At 37.9% G+C, this 22537-nt stretch overlaps 1 protein-coding gene across 3 annotated transcripts in view; it reads left to right on the top strand.

Moving 5' to 3' along the window:
• Positions 1-22537, top strand: part of SPART (spartin) — a 276389-nt gene that overhangs the window by 223938 nt on the left and 29914 nt on the right. The window contains exons 1-2 of one of the 3 annotated variants that reach the window (XM_068526730.1): positions 10510-10673; positions 21419-22230. In XM_068526730.1, coding sequence (XP_068382831.1) covers positions 21421-22230 — 810 coding nt within the window. In that variant the 5' untranslated portion in view covers positions 10510-10673; positions 21419-21420. Of the gene's footprint in view, positions 1-10509; positions 10674-10891; positions 11041-21418; positions 22231-22537 lie in introns of those variants that run through there. The other 2 variants (XM_068526729.1, XM_068526732.1) reach the window with 2 other exon arrangements.

The following is a 22537-nucleotide window of genomic DNA, read 5'->3' as shown; positions in this document are numbered from 1 at the left end:
AGAACTGAAGCTTTGAGGGTAAATTACCCAAGTTTATGCAGGTAGTAGGTAATACTGGTAAGGATTCTAACATGAGCCCATTTGAGAGTTCATGATTCAAGTATATGTTTATTTTTGGAGCTAAATCGAAGAAACCACCAAATTTCTAGTCTTGGTAAAATTTTCTTTAGTAGGATGTTTCAGATTCTTCCAAAGGATGTCACCTCTTGGGAACTAGATAACCAACAAGACACTGTGTTATAGTAGGAAATGCTGACGTTTTAAAGTCAAAGATTCCAGTTTAAATTATAGTTCTACCACTTACTAGCCATGAGATTTTGATCATGTTACTGAATGTAAATAAACCTCATTCCATATGGTTTTTGGAGGAATTCAAAGATATTATATGGAAACTACTCATACTGGACATACAGTAGTAGTTATTCAACAAAATGTTAATTTCAACAAAATAATTCTGAAAACAATCTTTGGGAATCTTGTCTTTGTCAGATTATTGCTGTGTGGTTTAGAATATATTACATAAACCTTCTGAGCTTCCATTTCTTCATCTGACAATTGCCTCCTTATTGATTCATGGTTGGGGAGGTGGGGTTGAAATAAAATGGCCAGTAGAGGACCTTCCACAGAGTTGGGCTTCACAAAAATGATATTTATTACTATCGCCCCAAATTTATTTTTTCAAAAAATTTAATACAAACTGTTTTTATCTAAAAGAATTAAACAAATTCCAAAAGTCCTTACTTAACTTACTCTGATGGAGTTATTTATAGACTCTGAGAGTAGGCTTAATATATACACAGTTTTCTGTGGGCTGTTCTAAACTTGATTTTGTTAGCATTTTAATTTCTGTCACTTCAGAACTGCATAAGAAGCACCCCACTGTTACAATCAAGCCTTGCGATTAAATAAAGTTCAGTGATGCTTAGTTATGCTGTGATCTGACACCATGGGACTTGTCTATATGTAAATTAAACTAAAGAAATTTTTTGGATGGCAGAACTGGCTCTTTTAAAAGAAATAGGCATTCTCAAGGTCTACTTCTGTCCTGAATGTGATTTTTTTAATAGCCAATAACTTTTTTTGTTGGTAATAACAATACTTAAGTGTTCCAGACAAACTGGGACTCTAGGAAAAAAATAAATTCAAATTTATTTGATTTCTCATCTTCATATATTAGTTATGGCACCAAGTATTTGCAGCTCTATTAGGAAGATAATATTGCTTAAAGTTTGTATTACTTTAGGAAAAGAGACTTTATTTTTAAAGCAACATCATCAGTTAGCAATCCAAACATGCAAAAAAGACTAAGAAACACAGACTGTTCAGGAAATAAATATGACTGAACAACAAAGAAAGAATTTCTGGATAGAATTGTTTGAAATTTTTGACTGTAAAATGTAACCCTTGGTGTATTTTTGTAAAGTTTCATAAAATAGCAGACTTTTCTTTTTTTTCCATGAATAGCATCTCTGCTTTTGAACTCTCTATGAACTGATGCATTCAGATCTGTGTCAAGTATTGTGTCATCTGCTGTAACATCAGTTTTGGGGACCATCAGGCTGGGATGCGTCAGCCCCAAGTACTGAGAGTGCTGAGGATGGAATTTCTGGACCTAGATCTTTCTATCCAAATTGCCTGAATATGCCAGAAAAGAATTAGCTGTTCTGGAAGGGGAATCCCCCCAAGACAATCGAGGCTGTCCAACAATGAATTCCTGGTGTTCAGTGGATTTTACCAGCAATTCATCACACATTTTTCTTCTTAGCTTCCCCATAGGTGATATGCTCAAGAAGGGGAAGGGAGCCACGTCTAACTAGCCAACCAGCACTAAAGATACCCTCTTCCCTTGATGCTTGTAATCCCTAATTACACAGAACTTGGAAAACCTTTACAAGTATACATGGAATACTTAAATATAATCACCATTTTAATAATGCAGAAAATGAAACTGCTTTGCTGTTTTATCAAGGGGTTCTTTCACATTCCACTTACAGGTTTCTCCTACAAAAAGTCAAGCAGTGTTGAAACAGAAGTTCAAACTTCAGGTGTATTCTTGCTAGTCTTTGACTGAAGGGCATTGACATTTTCTTTGAGTCTCCATCTCCACCTCCTGTAGAAAATCTGATGCTCTCATCCAAATGTCCAGACATTCCCAAGGGGGTTACAGTCTTAAGGACACCCTGTTTCTGAGCCTTTGCTTTCCCTAATTTAGTTCAGTTCAGCGTCATTCGCATATTTGTCTTCTTCTGGACCATGTAAGCAAGACATACTGAGGCTCTTTCCAAAATTTCTAGCCAAAATTAAACAAAAACAAAACACAATGCATTTTTTGGCAAACTGCACTAAAGGATTCAGGAAATTTAGGCTTCGTACATCACAATAGCAAAAACAGCTTCAAATGCAAAAGGAGGCAACTTTTTTCTTCTGAGTTTTTTCTCAATCTGCCAGGTTGCCTGTCTTCTCCTCTCTTCTCAGCGTGCACTGCTTCTCATTCCTCACTCCACTTCTTGCCGATCTCTGCTCATTTCTAATATAGTAACAGTATTACAAAATGCTGTGAGTATTCTTTCATTTATTCATCTCATTTTCCTATGTCCTCTGGGACTCACCTTGACTATAAGTGGCTTATGTTTCCTCAAGCCAGGCAGAATAAGAAGAACTTTGGTGTCTGGTGTTAAACTCCACCTATTATGCCTACAAGTATATAGGAAATAAGGTCGTTTACTGAGCAAGTCATTAGCCTCTTTATAATATAAAAAGTATCAATTTGACCAGAACAAAGCCAAATCAGGTTAGTAAGAAATGTCAAAGGAATTGTTTTCCATAGTTTAATTAATAGATTTTTTAAAGGATATTTATGTATTTGCTAAAGAACAGACTGTATACTTTATATGGAAATATGGAATTTACAAAGACTACATATGTATCTCTAACTCTATGGGTAAGAAATTACTTTTATCTACTTATTATTCAATTTTTAAAATGCTGCATTTGTTCATCACCCACTATTTGGTCTGCAAGAGGAAAATTATACTGTACTAAGAACATCACAGTTATTGATCTTTTATCAAATGCATGCTTTTCACAGATGAACAGTTTAACAAAGGAAAATATAATATCATAGACCTAGCCTCATGTAGAAGTTTTAGAATATTATCACATTAGTCCTCAACATATAATGCACTTACCAGGAGTTTTATTTTATACTGAGTCATCCTATTGATTTCAACATGAGCTTGGACCAATTAGGTTGTATCACCAGTGATAAGCTAGAACAGTTCATGAGAGGGATGCACTAACAACTAACTCACTTCGTGTCTAAAGTAATTTGGACACTTTTCCTTTTAATGATATTCATAATTATGTGATACACTCTCTGGGTTTTCTAACCCCCTTGACAATATCATATAACAGATGAAGAGAAAAATACAATATATTTTCAGCATGTGGATAAAACAAGCTGGACCACCTGGATGAAATTGAATCTATTATAATTTATAAAACTTTTAGCACATTCATCTAACTAAAATGCTGGCTTCTACTTAAGTCTTTTACATTATCACCCAGGAATTGTAATTATAGTGGCTATGACATGCCTAAATACTTAAATAGGCATATATCATTCCTAAAATTCACTAACAAGTATCGATAGATTTTCCTTCTGAGAACACTTGTGTTATCAAAATAATTCTATGTAATATTATTGTTTTTATTAGTGGCACTGTGACAGAGTTAAAATAGTATTCACATGTGCTTTTTTTTTAGAATTTATACCTAAGTGATTTTCCTAAAATTCTATTTATTCTTTCCTCCCTTCCAACTCCTACCTTCCCCTGATCCCTATTCTCCCTCTTTTCCTTCCCTGCCTCTCTTTCCCGCCAGGTCTTCCTTCCTTCCTTCCTTCCCTCCTTCCTTCCTTTCTTCCTTCCTTCCTTCCTTCCCTCTGAAGTAAATTCTTGATTGGAAGAAAATAACTTCATCACTCTTAATGAAGATAAAATTACATTTAAAAAAATTATTCAGATTTGCTTAGGACAAAACCACTCTTGGCTAATCATTAAAGAATTTTAGTAAGAGAAGAATATCAAATGTCATTATTAATATTTATTGAGCACCAACTATAAATAAGTTATTTCAGTTACTTTAGATAACTACCCTCTGAGGTAGGTCCTATTATCAAAGCTCCATATTACAGATGAGAAAACAGGCTCAGAGTGATTAAGTAATAGCAACTGTGAGATGAAGGTTGCTTCCAACCCAGGCACTCGGATTCCAGAACTAGTGGTCCTAGGCACTCAGCTACAAGTATGTGATATGTATTAACATCTTTAAAGTGGGGCAGGCACACCACTCGAGGCACACAAAGACTTTACAAGGATAAAGGAGTCTCCAGATAATCAATTTCCAGATTTTAATTTCTTATGTGTTATTTCCTAACATCTCTTTTCCTACTTTCATATCAAACTTTCATATTAAAACTTCTCAGCAAAACAAAACAAACTCCTCCCACTTTGCATAAAAAAACGCACAGCTCTCACCTCCCCAGATCTTATCCTGGCGCATTGCCCAGGGTGTAAAAATCTCAAGAGTGCCAAATAAAAGGACAAGTCAAAATACTATTTGAGGAGAAATTGCCTTTAAACCATCCTAAACCAACCTTAGGGCTTCTCGTCTTTCCCTGTCTTAGACATCCATATTTCAGGGAAAGGCCTTAGAAAAGGAGGAGGATTTGGCGGGGGCAGGGGGGGATGTTATTAAATCAGATATAGTGTAGAGTGTGTGAAAAAAATGGTAGTTTCATTTAAAGACCTCACCTGCGTCTTCCATTTCTTCACTATTGTTAGAGAATGAATGACTTTTTTTTTTTTAACACTTATTTATTTATTTTGGTTGTGCTGGGTCTTAGTTGTGACAGGTGGGCTCCTTAGTTGTGGCACGCAAACTCTTAGCTGCGGCATGAGAACTCTCGGTAGCAGCATGCCTGTGGGATCTAGTTCCCTGACCAGGAATCAAACCCGGGCCCCCTGCATCGGGAGCACGGAGTCTTAACCACTGCACCACCAGGGAAATCCCCCGAGAATGCATGACTTTTGAGAAGAATCTGGTGAGAACAAAAGACAGGGGAAATCAATTGGAAGTTATGTATTAGCAGCTGGTCTACAACCAGTTGTTGCTAACTTTGGATGCCCAGGTGAAAATGACCAAATCAAATCATGCAAACATGCTAATTGGGCCAAGGTATACAGTGGTGCAAAGACAGTGGAGAGTCCCGTCTATGAAATGGTATGTGCAGATGGTTTAAGGTAAGTAAACCTGGAATTTATGGCTGTCCATGGAATGGCCCACTGGGCAATGTCAGTGTCAGCCATATAATTAAGTATAAACTGGAGATAGTTCATAATGGATATAGTTCCCTTTATGTGATACCTGGCATACCTTACTTGGTGACCTCAAAGGGTAGATCTGGGCCCCAGGGTGTGTTCCTAGGTGATGTGGGAAAACCCGGGGAACTGGGTTGGTGGTTTCAGAAATCTCCATTATTTGCTTGTGTCTCATAGTCACTTGTATTCTTTTAAATTATTATAATAGTAAAGTTTAATACTAGATAAAAGCTCTGATTCTCATCAGTCTGTTTTGACTCTCTGACCTTTTTTATTTTTATCTCAGCAAGATATAATAAAATAAAAACAATTATTTTCTGCTAATCTCAAGTACCTCTTCAGCCTTAGGAGCAGGGGAAGATCCAGTTATGTGGTGCTTGCTGTTTTTATAATTTGGGTGGACTTCTGTAAGAAAAAACAAAATTAGGAACAAAAGTGAATATTTATTAAGAATATGAAAAATAAATCACCGAAGTTACAAGTTTTACACCAAAATTACGAATTTGAAAAAGCTGACAAATAGTCCAGACATCACAAAATCCAGAAAAATAACATAAATCTTTTATTAAGTACTTAACATATCCCGTGATTCTTTTTTTCTTACTTTTCTTGGCTCTATACTCATTACTTCTTCATATGAAAATGATTTTGTAATACGTTCCATAGAAAAAATAGAGAATTCGTTTTTTTCCTGTAGCATGGTTTATTAGGATAAGTTTTAAAAATATAGTAAAGGAAAGTTTATTTCATCTTCACAATTCAATATTGATACTGTCATAAATTTTTACAATTGTCAAGTTTATAAGAACCACTAATATAGTTTTTTGACTAGGCATTGATGAGAACGAAATTATTTGCTTATACTTTTACAAGTCTGATGACTGGAATAATTTTAAATAGATTAGCTTCTAACCCCATGTATTTCAAACATTGTTTCTCCTCCACCAGTCTTTTGATGCAGTGTGCTGTAGGATACATTCACAGAGCAATATGACCCTGAGCTGGCATCTTTATGTTAGGGCAACAGGTAAGCCAGCAGAGCAGGAATTTTCCTGGAAGTCAGTACTACAACAGGATGGCTAGCGATAACTTAATCATACACAGAATTGACTATAAACATATCTCATAATTAAATGTACAACCAACTCAACTTCTCCTTACCCACATCCCAGAAGTGCTACAGCCGTCAACACCAAGGACAGGAAGGGAGTTCAAGTGTAAAGAGTCAGCGGTCTTAACTGATTGTTAAAATCTTTTTTCTTTCTGTGAGTTTTACTAAAACATAGAAGTGAGCACATTTCAAGGGCTGCCTTGGAAGGAGCCTATGCAAGTCAAGGAGCCTGACAATTAACCAAGTAACGCACATTATGGTGATCATTTAAAATACAGGGGTAATGTTTTCCAGGGGGTGCCAAATTAATCAAGTTATATAGGATAAAACACAGAGATGAAAACTTCAACATGATTTTAGATTTTTGTGCATTTTCAGTAAGACGATTAAAACAGCTTATTGAGAGTTCCAACTCTGGCATAACAGCATGACGCGCTCTGCAGACCACTCCTCAAAAGATGTAAAACTCCGTAAGAACAGTGAGAGTCTGTGGTATTTGAATCAAGAGCCATTCCCTCCCTCTACCCTCCCAGCTCAGCGAGGCAGAAACTCCTCTCCAGACTGGTACAGCACAGAGCACAGGGCTCCCTTGTGCCACAGCTAGCAGTGGGAGGGCTGTCTGCCTGGGAGGGGCAGGGCACCAGCATATCTCCTCCTGCCCCCAGCGACCTATTGCTGAAGCTAAGTTCTGGGTGTGTGGCAGAGAGGTGGAGGCTCCCTTCTTGTGCCCAGCCACCACTAGTGGGATGCAGTCACTACCTGGAGTGTGGCACCACTAAGGATACTGGGGCCTCAGTGGTACCAGATGGTCAATCTTAGTAAAGTCTTCTTGGTGTTCTTCCCAGAAACTGAGGAAGTGAATAACTATACCCACTTGGTGACAGATATTTTTGCAGTCAAGTGATTTCCAATTTTTTAATTTAAAAAAAATGGAAGAAGGATCTATTGGATTAAAAAACAAATTTGAATGATATATTGTAAAGTGATTCAGGGCATATGATTTGGAAGTAGTTCAAAGAATTGAGTGACAATGCAGTTATAAAATTCCTTCTGTTAATTCTGGTTTTTTTTAATGTGGACAGAGTTCCTCAGGCTTTACATTTTTAAATATTAAAAGGAGAATAGAATTGATGCTGAATTCTGTCCCATTCTAGAAATGAATGATAATCATCTGCAAACAGATGAACTAATTGAAAAAAAGAGTCGCTTTCACCTCATCAAGATATATTCCCAATAAATATATACTCTTTGTTCAATAAATATTTATCCAAATGTAGAATACATATAATATAAATAATTATCATAGTCAATGCAGGAGATATTTTTTTAAACTGTTTAAAATATAATTTATATATCATAAAATGCACTCATTTTAAGTGTGCAATTCAATGAATTTTATTACGCTTACAGAGCTGTACAACCATCATCACAATCTAATCTTAGAACATTTTCATCACCCTAAAAAGAAAACCTTGTGCCCATTTACAGTCCATTCCATTACTAACCCCAGCCCTAGGCAACCAATAATCTACTTTCTGTGTCTTTCAAAAAAAATCATTGAAACAGAAATATATGGCTTTGTCTGGCTTCTTTCACTGAGCATAGTGTTTTTGAGGTTCATCCATGTTGTGGTATATATCACTATTTCATTCATTTTGGGGATAGAACAATATTCCATTGTATGGATATACCACATTTTCAAAGATCCATTCATTGGTTGATTGATATTTGGATTGTTTTCACTTTTTGGCTGTTTTAAATAATGTTGCTATGAACATTTCTATCAAGTACACTTGTGTACTTTGTGTATACAATTATTTGTATTATTGTTTGTATTATATGTACTCTATTTCCAGAACAAGACAGAATTCAGCATCCATTCCATTTCAATTTTAATATTTATAGATGTGAAAACTGAGAAACTCTATCCACCTAAACAAACTAAATAAATAGGAGTGAAAAAAAAATAGGAGTGAAAAGAGTTTTATAACAGCATCATCACTTGATGTTTTGAACCAAGTAAAATGGAAACATATGTCTACACAATTCCACCTATGAGAGGAGTTGGTAGGTCATATAGTAAGTCTATGTATAACTTTCCAAGAAACAAATTGTTTATCAAAAAGTGACTGCATCATTTTACATTGCTACCAGTAATGCATGAGGGTTTGAATTTCTCCACATCTTTGTACACCACCAGTTAATATCTATCTTGTTTATTACAAACATTCTAGTGGGTAAGTAATGACATCTCACTGTGTTTTTGATTTGCATTTCCCTAAAGACTAATGACACTGAGAATCTTTTCATGTGCTTTCTGGACATTTGTATGTCTTCGGAGAATTGCCTATTCAAATCTTTTGCCCACTTAAAATTATATTATTTATCTTGTTAATTATTAGGTTATAAGGGTTCTTTGTATGTTTGAAATACAAGTAAAATATGATGATTTGAAAATATATTCTCATAGTCCATAGGTTGTATTTTCAGTTTCTTGATGGAGTCTTTTGAAGAGCAAATGGTTTTAATTCTGATGATGTACAATTTACCATTTTTTTTCTTTTATTGATTATATTTTGGGGGGTCATATCTAACCAGAATAAATAAATATTGGGATAAAATTTCATCAAGTGATATGGAGATATGAGTGTAAGAAGAAAAGGAATGATGTAAAATTTCCTATTAAAGAAAAGATTGTTAATATAGTTTTAAAAACTGATGATGGATATAAAATTATCTGGTATTTAGGTTCCACTGGCTACAAGTCAAAGTTATGTAACTTTCATTTTAGAATGTCAATTTACAATAAAACAATTTGCATCCCTTGCAACTCTCTAAGTGAGATGAAAAATTTTGATGCTCAGTCTAAAAGTGAGGGAGAAGGTACAGAGTCACAGTTTTTCAGAATTATTTTTAAGGTGTATAAGAGCAAAATCATCTAAAACCACTGTGTTAATGTATACACCCCTAAGAGGTTTTTCTCTTTGGAATGGCTGGCTGTTATCTTTCTGAGATTCCAGAGAACTACCAAGTGGAACTACCAGATTTTAAATTTAAAAGCCTCCCCCCCAGTAATCATCCAATATTCCCCATCATTAATTAATTTTGATTGAGGGGAGTAACAATTCATCTGGAATTAAGTCTCTGCCATCCTTAAACAAGTCACTTAGTCTTAAGAGCTCAGGGCACATCATATATATGTATATAGTTTTTTAAGGCAGGCCTATTCAAGAGTGTAAAATCTGACATCTGTTGACTGAAGAAAAACGTACAACCTAAAAGTTTCAAGATTAAGTTTTATTCGGGGCTCTTACTAAGGACAGTTGCCTGGGACACAGCCTCTCAGATAACTCTGAGGAACTGCTCTGAAGAGGTAAGAGAGGAAACAGGATATGTAGGAGTTCTGTGGGGTTTTCTGGTTTTGGGGTTTTTTTTGTTTTTTGTTTTTTGTTTTTTGCTTTAAAAAAAGTGGTAGAACATCAAAAGATTACCGCAGATCACAAAGAACAGACCTCTAAAGTTCATGATCTTAGTGCTTTTCTCTCTGTGGGAAGATGCAAGAGTCTGGGCTCATTATTCCATAGATATGCATCTTTACTATCTAGGGCCAGTATCCAAAGCATAGACCGCTTTCGATTTTTCTCCATCCTAAACTCCCCTCAGGGCTCCTGGGCGGGGGCAGGGGCTGTTGCTTTGGCTTGATCCTTGTAGGACCGGAAAAGCAGGTAGCATTCCCTGTCCACACAGCTATGCTATCTTACTAATTTTAAAGAACTTCTGAAGAAGAGAGTATGTTTACCCTGATTTTCCCCTGTTAGCTTTCCATAATCATAAATGGTATCGGCACACTTGCTATTTAACCTTAGGAATCAGGAATTTAACATTTTTTGCCGTGCTGCTTCAGACTTCTGGCGCACACGGCTCCCCCTAGCCGTCAGAGCCCTCACGGCCCACCGCTCTCGCCCACTCCCTCCAGCCGCCTGGGGTCCGCGGAGAGCAAGAGACTGCGCAAGCGCGGGGCCGTCGACGTGGCTGGGGGACCCTGGTTGGGGGTCCGCGCTGAGCCGCTGGCTCAAGTGGTTGTCTCCGGGCCTTTCGCCCTCCATCCTTTTCTCGCCCTAGAGTTTTACGGTGACTGGGGTTCGAAGTGGACTGACGTCTCCCCAGAGACCATTTAGAAGGTCAGAGTGGACAGAACTTAGGCTGGGCAGGCGGGGACGAGTCCCCCAGGCAAAAGCCCGAGTGGGCCTCCCGTGAAAGCCGAGTTGCGCGGGCTGCACGCTCGCGCTTGGGTCACGCGGGAGCCGGGCTGGCGGGCCGGGCGGCGCGGCCGCGTGACGTGGTGCGCTCTGTGGCGCGCGGCTCCGGGGGTTTTGTCAGTTCCGGCGTGCGGGCGCGAGCGTGCGGGGCGCCGGGAACCGCGGGCTGGTCCCGGCTGAGCGCTCGGCGGCGGCTGCGCCGCGTCTGAGGGAGCGGGCCTTGGGCTGCGGCCGCCGGGCGGGGAGCTCTTCGGCCGGTGCCGAAGCGCCCGAGGTCTGGAAGGCACAGGTGGGGCTGCGGCCGGCGGCGGGAGGGAGTCGCCCCTGCGCGGGCCCCCAAGGCGGGTGGGTTTGTGTGAGCGCCCCGAGCCCGCGGGCTGGCCGGGCGGGAAGGGTCGAGAAGGCCGCGGCCCCCAATCCAAATCTCGGAGATGAAACTTTCCTGGAAGGGAGCAATTTCGGGAGAGAATAGTCTGAGAAGTTGTTCTTAGTTAACCCCCATCGCATAGGTTTACGGCACCTTCGAGCTCCCTACTCCCCCTCCTCTATTTACTGTTAGTGTTGCAGAGCGCCGCCTTCCTCCCTTCGGTCGCGGTCCTCCCGCCGCATCTCTATTGACCAGCTTTTGCTGCCCCACCCCCGCTGTTTACGTTGGCTCTGAAAATCGATTATTCACCCTCACCCAGCGCTTACAGCTTCGTGAAAGTTCGATAGTCTTTCTTTCCAAAAAGGTCAACATTAGGAACGGATAGCTCGCGATTTTGCTCCTTCGAATACGATTGTTCGTGTTTATTGGGGATTGAGCACTGCAGGAGGTCCCTCCGATTTCATTTCTGTGTCTGCAAGAAGTTTCTCTTGGAATGCGCAGTTTCGTGACACGGCATTATTGCGTTCCTGTAGGGCTGGCCCAGTTCTGCACTCTCTTAACTGTAATGAACTGCTTTACCCTGTCTCTTGAGAATGCTCGAGATTTGTTTTAGTGTATTGTAATTTAACGGATTTGCCTTCAAGATTGTTGTTGCCTGTGAAATTACGTTGCCTTAAATATTTAGGGATTCAGCAGTTTTCTTTGAAATTTCCAAAAGCAAGCCAAAAAAAGGTAATATAAGAATGCCCCCCCAATTATAAATGGAGCTATTTTTTGATTCGCCCTCGTTCACATTAAAGGACCTCATTTGGTGACTTTATATGAAACGTGTTGGAAATAGGAAGCTTTTACGTGTGTCGTCTCTTAACCTGTGGGGCTTTCTGAAACGTCATTGTGTGTATAGTTCCTCTAGCAAGCCAGAGTAGGGTGGGATGCTACAGGAGGCAGTTACAGACAGGTCTTTGCAAGAAGTTCCCGCTCCTTTTTTTGTTTTGTTTTGTTTTGTTTTGTAAAGGGCCAGATGGGCGGGCATTAGAGCAGCTTCTGCTCCTCCTTCTAGGGAGATGAGTGGTTGTATTATTAAAGACTACTAGTGATGTTGACCGTTAGCATGATTGTTACTACTTTCAGTGTTTATAGGATTGAACTAGGTCCAAGGGTTTGTTGGTTCAGAATTTAACCTTTGCTCCTCAGTATTTTTTTTAAAGCGCGCGCACACACACGGTTATATTTGAAACAAATATATTTTAGTTCTTTTATTAGAACGTTTAAAAAATAACTTAAATGTGCCATTGGTATCTGGAGCCAGCTTTTGGTTGTGATTGAAGATGGTAATAGTGGTGTAGGTACTGTTTTATTTAATACTGCAGATTGACATTTCAAAGGCTTTTTCTGTCCCCAACTTTAAAAATTCAAGCGTCAAATCATGTAATAGTAGTTTTTATCTTTTCAAGACACTTGGTGAACACTTAACTATGGTTAAGGATATGATAGACATTGTTTTTTCTAAAGTCACCATCGTATAGTCCTGTTCCTGTGAAGTGCATTACCTCAGAGGCTACTGAGAATAAAGCAAATCCCAGAACAACGACAAAATAGAAATATAATATTTTAGTACAAACTTTTTTCCTTCTGTGTTGAGATTTGCAACTGCACTTCACCGGAAAGATACACAGGCTCTTCTCCCTGCTAAATTTTTTTCTCTTCAAAGTGGAGATGCCCAGCAAGGAAGGCTGTTCAGCAGCAGCTGACCCATGGAATCACACCGCCCCCACCCCCATGTACACACGTGTGTGCACACACACGCCTGTCTTCCCTTTGAATAGCTCTCCCATTTCCTTCAGTGACACATTATTTAAGAAATCTTTCAGCACACTATGTGAAATAAGCTTTGAAATAAAGATATATGCAAGGTCATATTGCTTCTACTTAGGGTTCCTTTATCGTGCCTTCTTTCTGCCTTTAAATGTTATCTGTTTCTTTAAGGCTTAAGACCTAAGTCTAGCATGAAACGCTCCGAGTACCCTTCACACCTCCCTCACTCTGCTAACTTGTAAGCACAGCAGGAGGTTTAGCTTTGGAATCAGACATTTCATTTTGTTTTCTTGACAAATATCTTTTGAGCCTGACTCTTTGAATCTGTCTCTTCCATTTACTAGTTCATTTGCTAGTTCTTGAGCAAGCTGATCAATATTTGTAAAAGATTTTCTAAATCAGATCAGACCTCCAAGGATATGAGGAGTAAATGGAGTGTAGAACAGTGCCAAGCACGTCCAAAGAGCTTAATAAGAGGTAGTAAATTATGGTGCTTCTAAGCGTCACAGACCATGTGTGTTTTGTGTTTGCAATATAATAGTGAGTGGTTTTAGAACAATGTTTTTAATTTGCTTGTGAACCCCCAAAATAATTTTTGTAAAACTATCCCCCTTGCACACTTTAGGTTGTTTTATAATGTTTTACATCATACTTTCAGGTAGTTAGAAAGGATGCAGTTTCCCACGTGGTATAGATACTGACATTTTAATATAAAATTGGTATATACCTCTTAACTATATCTCAAGGAGTATCATATTGCACTTTTATAGCCATCACCATCAATTTAAAAAATACATGGTATTTTACACAGTTCCTTTTTCTTGAAATTGTACTTTGATTTTTACCCACCCCCACTGAATATTATCTTGTAATTTATTTATGCTTGAAAGCTTTTTGTTCTGTCATACATGTCTTTAATTAAAATATTTGTGTAAGTTGAAACTAAGTTTTAAAAATTTCCTTTAACTGTAACTCTAGGAGTTATTTTTCTTCTGGACTGAATTATTACAAGTAGTAATAGTTGGTCAGAACAGTATAATACCTGATGGATTTTGACAAAGAATAAGTAAATATGAAAAATGGAAGTTTAGTGGAAATTTATATCTTAACGAGATTGATAGTTGGAATCGTGCCTCAATTGAAATTGACACCTCTGATTTTTTTGGGCTGTTTCATAGTACCATGCCTTTCCATTCTGGGGAATACACCACAGTAAAAATAGGAATGAGTGAGAGGTATTTTTGGTAAAGTTTTGTAAAGTGGGAAGGTTGAAAGGAGCTTGGAAAAGGAAGAACAACAGCATGATAGCTGAACTGCAGGCATATTCCCAGGGAGGTCAGTTTTAGTGAGGAGTACTAAATGGAAGTACAGGGATCTGGAAGCCTTTTTCTTAACATTATATATGTTGTTGCAATGTGTTCCTTGACAAATCTTCATGTGCCCTAGGGGTACACATTCCCTAATTTAAAGACCATTTGAGCAGTAGTTATCAACGGGGGATGATTTTGCTGCCAGGGTACATTTGGCAATGTCTGGAGACATTTTTGATCTGTCCAAGGGGTTGGGGGGAGGGTGTGCTGCTTCTGGCATCTAGTAGATAGAGATCAGAGTGCGGTTAAACATCCTACAGTGATCAGGACAGCCTCCCATAACAAAGAATTTTCCAGCCCAAAATGTCAATCAAACCGAGGTTGAGAAACCCTGGTTTAGAGGATTAGTTTTGGAGTCAGGCTATTTAACTTTATAACCTAGGGCAGTGGGTTAGTAAACTTTCTTTGTAAAGTGCCAGACAGTAGATAGTAAAATATTTTAGGCTTGTGGGATACATATGATCTCTGTTGCATATCCTTGTTTTTATAACCCTTTAAAAATGTGAAAATAATTATTAGCTCCAAGGTCTTTCAGAAACATGTGATCTAAGGGAGTTACTGCCTTCAAACTCAATTATTTTTCCCTCTGCAAAGTACTAGTGATAGTAACAATGCCTCAGGAGTTGTTTGTAAGGATTAAATGAGGGAAACATCTAGCGTAGTCTCCAGCACACATTAAATGCTCTGTAAATTGTGCGTTGGTAGTAGTGGTGTCCTGTAGCAAGTAGCAAAAAAGTGGGTGCCAGGTCACAGTGTTGTTCAAGACCCTATTCAAGTCAATTGGACAAACTTAAAAATGCTGGTTAAATTCCCAGATCAGCTCACAAAAGCCTATTTAACCTCTGCTGTCTTGCTTTCTGAACTCTGAGCCTCCTTGTACCCTAAGGGGTGTGGAGTGCAGAATTCCTGTCCCATGGTTTCTGAGGGAAGATCTACTGACATTCTATTCTAAAGACAGAATTCCAGGGAAAGGAAATTTCATTTTGATAGGGGATTCAAGGTAGGGCAAGTGAGGTCTGATTATGGTCAATTGTATATGATGTTTTCTAAATTGGGGACTGAATATATACATTCTTTCAACTACCGTGAAGTCACTGCATGATATGGCTGACCAATGGTTTGTTTCTTGTTCAGGTTAGAAAGTATGGTTAGGCCAGTTTTGGTGATGCCTTTATAATGTAAATTGTTGCAAAAACAGCCTTATCCTGTTGTTATAATTTTTAATGAGATCACAGGAAGACAATCTCTAAAACTGCAGTATCCACAGTAGGCACATGTGGGTATTGAGCGCTTGAGATGAAGGTACTTGGAATTGAGATCCGCTTCAAGCGTAAAATACACACTAAGTTTCAAAGACTTAACGCCAAAAAATAAGTTAAACTATCTCATTAATAATTTGCATATTGGGTACATGGTGAAAAAATATTTTGGCTGTATTTGGATAAATAAATAGTATCACTGAGATTTCTTTTTACTTTTAAATGTGGCTATTAGAAAATTTAAAATTACATATGTAGTTAACATCATAATTCTGTTAGACAATCTGCTCTAAAGCTTCAGTTTACTTTTTAAAAATTAGTAATTAATTTTTTTATCCTGTACATATTATTAAGAATTAGATATTTTTATAAGACTTGCAGTGAAAATCAGAGGTCCCACCCTCCCAGCCTCATCCCTTACTCCCAAAGGCAGCATGTATCAATTTTCTTACCAATTCTTTTGGTCTTTCTGTCTAAATCTGTAAACAGGGTGCTTATATTGCTACTTTATTTTATTTTTCAGTTTTAGGCATTGTCCATTAATTTCCTTGTAGGAAAGATGAAATTTTAGGTCTTCCATCCTATACCACAGGCACAGAAACTTTCTATCCGTCCATCTTCCCATCTTCTCAATATGGTTGTATTATAATTTTGCTTGTATCAAGATTCATTATTTACATTATTATGACATTAATCAAAACTGAAACATGCAGTACATGATTACTTTTCTTTCTAGCTCAGCATCTTGTTTTCCCTGGAGTTAATAATTGTCTTGATTTTTATTTCCTTAGTTTACCATGTACTTAGCACTGATTAAACCCTGAGTCCTCCCACAGTTATTTATTGGGTTGGCCAAAAGGTTAGTTTGGTTTTTTCCGTAAGATGGCTCTAGTAGCACTTACTTGTCTTTAACTTCATTCAAAACAATTTTGTTAGATTGTATGTGACAGCTGTCATATCAGCGTGCATTTAAAAAAAGACTTATCAAAATTGGTGAATTTTAATATTGAAGATGGGAGAAAAAAAGCAACGTTTTTGGCACATTATGGTTATTATTTTAAGAAAGGTAAAAACACAATGGAAACACACAAAAAGATTTGTGCAGTGTATGGAGAAGGTGCTGTGACTGATCGAACGTGTCAAAAGTGGTTTGCGAAGTTTCGTGCTGGAGATTTCTCGCTGGACAACGCTCCACAGTCTGGTAGACCAGTTGAAGTTCATAACGATCAAATCGAGACATTAATTGAGAACAATCAATGTTATACCACGCAGGAGATAGCCGACATACTCAAAATATCCAAATCAAGCATTGAAAATCATTTGCACCAGCTAGGTTATGTTCCTCGTTTTGATGTTTGGGTTCCACATACGTTAAGCGAAAAAAACCTTCTTGATCGTATTTCCGCATGAGATTCTCTACTGAAACGTAATGAAAACGTTCCTTTTTATTTTATTTTATTTATTATTTATTTATTTATTTATGGCTGTGTTGGGTCTTCGTTTCTGTGCGAGGGATTTCTCCAGTTGCGGCAAGCGGGGGCCACTCTTCATCGCGGTGCGCGGGCCTCTCACTATTGCAGCCTCTCTTGTTGCGGAGCACAGGCTCCAGACGCGCAGGCTCAGTAGTTGTGGCTCACGGGCCCAGCCGCTCCACGGCATGTGGGATCTTCCCAGACCAGGGCTTCGAACCCGTGTCCCCTGCATTGGCAGGCAGACTCTCCACCACTGTGCCACCAGGGAAGCCCAAACGTTCCTTTTTAAAAACAAATTGTGAGGGGCGATGAAAAGTGGATACAGTACAACAATGTGGAATGGAAGAGATCGTGGGGCAAGCGAAATGAACCACCACCACCCACACCAAAGGCTGGTCTTCATCCAAAGAAGGTGATGTTGTGTACATGGTGGGATTGGAAGGGAGTTCTCTATTATGAGCTCCTTCTGGAAAACCAAACGATTAATTCCAACAAGTACCGCTCCTAATTAGACCAACTGAAAGCAGCACTCGAAGAAAAGTGTCCAGAATTAGTCAACAGAAAACACATAATCTTCTATCAGGATAACGCAAGACCACATGTTTCTTTGATGACCAGGCAAAAACTGTCACAGCTTGGCTGGGAAGTTCTGATTCATCTGCCATATTCACCAGACGTTGCACCTTCGGATTTCCATTCATTTCAGTCTTTATCTCTTAATGGAAAAAAATTCAATTCCCTGGAAGATTGTAAAAGACACCTGGAACAGTTCTTTGCTCAAAAGGATAAAAAGTTTTGGGAAGATGTAATTACGAAGTTGCCTGAAAAATGGCAGAAGGTAGTGGAACAAAAGGGTGAATACGTTGTTCAATAAAGTTCTTGGTGAAAATGAAAAATGTGTGTTTTATTTTTACTTAAAAACCAGAGGCATTTTTTGGCCAACCTAATAGATCTCTTCTCAAAACTTAAGAACACATTAGGTATTCTATCAATTTTAGTTGCTTGAAGACATCTCTGGAGTTCAGTCTTCTACTCCAGTAAGAACTGGTTGCATAATTGTCATCTGTGAACTGCTGTCATCAGCCTTGTGATTCCTTTCATCAAGCATGGAATCCAAGAAAAAGAAGGTGTAATATCTGAGCAATCACTTGGCTGGGTTTGGATGTTATTTTCACTCAGAGTCATGAATTAATTATACTATTTTCTTCTAACTTCTGTTGGGTTTAAAAAGTTCCTTAGCAATCTTATTTCTCTTTTTATTTATTTATTTATTTTTATGGATAAGCCCTTTTAAGATGGTCCCTTTGAGCCTAATGTTCTGAAATTTCATGGTTGTGGGTTTCTTTTCATCCTTTGTTCATTGGTCTTTCTAATCTGGGATTTCGTGCTTTCCAATTCTGGGAAATTCTTTGAATTGTTTCTTCAGCTCTTCTATCCCTGATATGTTTTTTTATCTATTCTCTATTCCTGGAAGTTTTGTTATTCAGATGTCAGACCTTCTAGACTGAGTTCTCTCTAATTTTCTTGTCTGTTCTTTCCTATTTTTCATCTCTTTGTCTTTTTGCTCTGCTTTGCAGAAATTTTCTATAATTTTTTAAACTTATCTTCTCATCCCTCTATTGAATTTTTCTTTCCAGCTGATTTATATATAATTTTTAAAAGCTCCTTTAGTTCTTTGTCCTTTTTTGTATGTGTATATTCTGTTTTTATTTCATGGATGCAGTATTTTTTTTTCTTTATGTTGATACAGAGGTTTTTTGGAAGTGTTCTACTCCCTGCATATTATCCATTTCAACCAAATTGCATTGTTCTTATTTTTTTTTCTTTCATACTAGATGTTTTCCTCACCAGTTTTCTGATTCTCAGCTCTCTGCTTATGTATAAGATTGGGGCACTAAAAAGTTAATTGGAGACTCTCTGGGGTAGAACCTATCAACCATGGCTTCTCTGAAGAGTTAGTTGCTTGGACAGTTCCTGGGGGAACTCTCAGTGCCACTTTCTTTAGGTTTTTCCTCTTGGTGGTGGTCAGATTTCTCAGAGAAGACACTATAATCTTTTTTCTGGAGTGGTACCTATCTGCCTGGACTCCAAGACCCAAGTTGGGGAGAAAAGGTTGAAGGTCTCAGTATTCAGTATCTAATTTTTCATTGTCCTGCTTTTGATATATACCCTTAATCATGTCTGATAGTTCCCTGTCCTGAGACATTTTATTTTATGCTCTTTTGAATTAAAATATCCAATCTTCTTTCAGGGCTGGAGAGAAATAGTGTTTTGGGGTGCTTGGTATAGGAGAGATCTCAAGGTCTACTTTGTAAATTAGCTTTGAATCAGTCCTTTTTTCAGCTCTACCTCTACTCCCTCTTCCAGAGGAAGATTGAATCCCATCAGTTCCTGTGCCTTTTGGAGGTTCTGTGATGAGATATAATTGGGGCTGCTTCTCTGGTTTCCCGATTGACAGTGTAGGCTTCAGCTTTCTCAAATCTGTTTTGTGAGTTACTACTTGTCTTCCTCCTTTTTCAGAAACAAAGCCCTGTTGACTCTTCATCCTCCCTCTTTGTGAGTTATGGCTTTGTTACTTGTTTTATTAAAGGATATAATGTGCAATATAGTGCACTAATCTTAAATTTACAGATTTTTTATGTATGTATACACCCATGTAATCACCACTCAGATCAAGATAGCATTTCCATATGCTGTAAGGTCCCCTTGTGTCCCTTCCAAGTCTATACCAACACCTGTAATCATTATTTTTGTTTCTATCATAATAGACTAGTTTTGCCTGTTCCTCGACTTTACCTGTAAAATCATATAGTATAGTATAGTAGTCTCAATATGAAGTCTTTTGTATGTGGCTTCTTTTGTGCAATTGGTGAGATTCATCAGCGTTACAGGCATCAATTTTAAAAAAAAAATTCCTGCATATTACTGCATAATATAAATATGCCACTATTTATCCCTTCTCCTGTGGGTGGGCATTTGGGTTGTTTAGATTTTTTGGCTTTTGTGAATAAAGCTGCTGTGAATATTATTGTACATGTTTTTGGTATGTATATTCATTCATGTCTCTTGGTTATATACCTCTAAATGGAATTGCTGGGTCATAGAGTGGGTGAATGTAGCTTTGGTAGAAATGCCAAATTTCCATAGTGGCTGTAGCATTTTTCACTTCCACCAGCAAAGTATATGAGAGTTCCAGTTGCTGTCTTCTCTAACACTTGTCAGTCTTCAGTTTCAGCCACCTGATAAGTATATATAGCCGACCCTTGAACAACAGGGGATTAGGGGCGCCAGCCCCCCCACGATCAGAAGTCCCTCTACTGCTGTCTCTGCCTCAAACACAAAGGAATCGGTAAATGACTCATCCAAGGGCAGGAAGCTGAAACAGTTTGGATAGAATCAGCACGCAGACCCTAGTTCTTTTGATTCCACGTAATGTGATCTCTAATCAAACACAAACTTTCCTCCATACTTAGTTAATTTAAAGAGCTGTAAAATGAAAATACAATACTGTATTTACTGAAAAAATCCTTGTATAAGTGGATCCCCTACTGTCCAAGGGTCAGCTGTAGTCATATTATGGATTTTAGTTTCATTTCCCTGAGGGAATCATGTGTTGAACACCTTTTCACATGTCATTTAAATATTCTCAAAAATAAATAAATAAATAAATAAATAAATAAATAAATAAATAAATAAATAAATATTCTCTTTTGTGAAGTACCTGTTCATGCCTTTTTCTCATTGAAAAGAATGGTTATGCTTTTTTAATAATCTTGTAAGTCATTTTAATGGAGTTTTGGGAGGGAACAGGGCTAACTGCATGTGAGTAACCTGCCACCTTTAAGTGGAAGTTGGGTAACTTTAAAGCTTCATTCAGATCTTTTTTTTTCTCATTTCTGTCCTCTCCAATGTATGATTCAACCTCATTTTTAATTAGCTACTATAATCTGGAATTATAATGAATTTTAGAGTAAGACTTTTTTGTTCCGACCTTAAAGATACAGGAAACTTTTATTTCTTATAAGAAACTGGAGTAAGAAAATTATTCAACAGATGTGTTCTGGCTTATTCTCTTATTTTTTTAATTAAAAAGATATTTATCAGAAACTAACATACCATGGTAAAGCAATTATACTCCAATAAAGATGTTTAAAAAAATAGATATTTAGGACCAAGAGTATTATTTATTTATCCATTCAACAAATACATATTGAGTGCTTTCTCTACGTCAGATCTAATAATAGGCTTAGGGAATACATCAGTGAACAGGACGGACAAGCAAGGTTCCAGTCCTCTGAAATATATTCAGGTAGGAGGAACTGATAATAAATAAGTAAACAAAGAGCTAAATAAGCTAATTAAAGATGTATTTCCTATTTTGCAGAAATGGAACAAGAGCCACAAGATGGAGAACCTGCTGAAATTAAGATCATCAAGGAAGCATACAAGAAGGCCTTTTTATTTGTTAATAAAGGACTGAATACAGATGAATTAGGTCAGAAAGAAGAAGCAAAGAACTACTATAAGCAAGGAATAGGGCACTTGCTCAGAGGAATCAGCATTTCATCAGCAGATCCCGAACACATAGGTCCTGGGTGGGAATCTGCTAGACAGATGCAACAGAAAATGAAAGAAACACTACAGAATGTACGTACCAGGCTGGAAATTCTAGAGAAGGGTCTTGCCACTTCTCTACGGAATGATCTTCAGGAGGTGCCCAAGTTATATCCAGAATTTCCGCCTAAAGATATGTCCGAAAAGTCACTGGAGCCTCAGTCCTTTAATTCACTTCCTCGGCACAATGAAGTAAATGGAAACACTTCAACTACAAGTACAGAATCAGTTTCTACACCTAGTACTCTTTCCTTACCGTCTCAAAGTCATCCATCAGAAGCACCTCCTGCATATACCCCTCAGGCTGCTGAGGGTCACTACACTGTATCCTATGGAACAGAATCTGGGGAGTTCTCATCAGTTGGGGAAAACTTTTATAGGAATCATTCTCAGCCACCTCCTCTTGAGACCTTAGGGCTAGATGCAGATGAGTTGATTTTGATACCAAATGGAGTACAGATTTTTTTTGTAAATCCTGCAGGGGAGGTTAGTGCACCTTCATATCCTGGGTACCTTCGAATCGTGAGGTTCTTGGATAATTCTCTTGATACAGTTCTAAACCGTCCTCCTGGGTTTCTTCAGGTAAGCCAAATAAAAATGTAAACATAATTTGAAATATGTGTAGAATATATTATTTTTATTTGTAAATATTTATAATGTGTCCAAGACAGTAAGTGCAAAAAGATTATTATAAATTCTAGTTCCTTTTTAATATATTTCATGAAATTTATGAGCCTTGAGCATCTATGTTTGTGTTTGATAGCCTTTCTTTTTCCTTTTCTTTAGATGTAAACTCTTGTTTTAGTACTAAATTTGTGAATACAGAACCTGAGGGAAATCAGAATATTCATCCTTAACTTGTAATTTTTTATCTGAGGAAGAAACGTAA

This window comes from Eschrichtius robustus, chromosome 18 (genome assembly GCF_028021215.1).
Source record: "Eschrichtius robustus isolate mEscRob2 chromosome 18, mEscRob2.pri, whole genome shotgun sequence".
Taxonomy (NCBI): domain Eukaryota; kingdom Metazoa; phylum Chordata; class Mammalia; order Artiodactyla; family Eschrichtiidae; genus Eschrichtius; species Eschrichtius robustus.
This window is presented reverse-complemented; position numbering and strand designations above follow the sequence as displayed.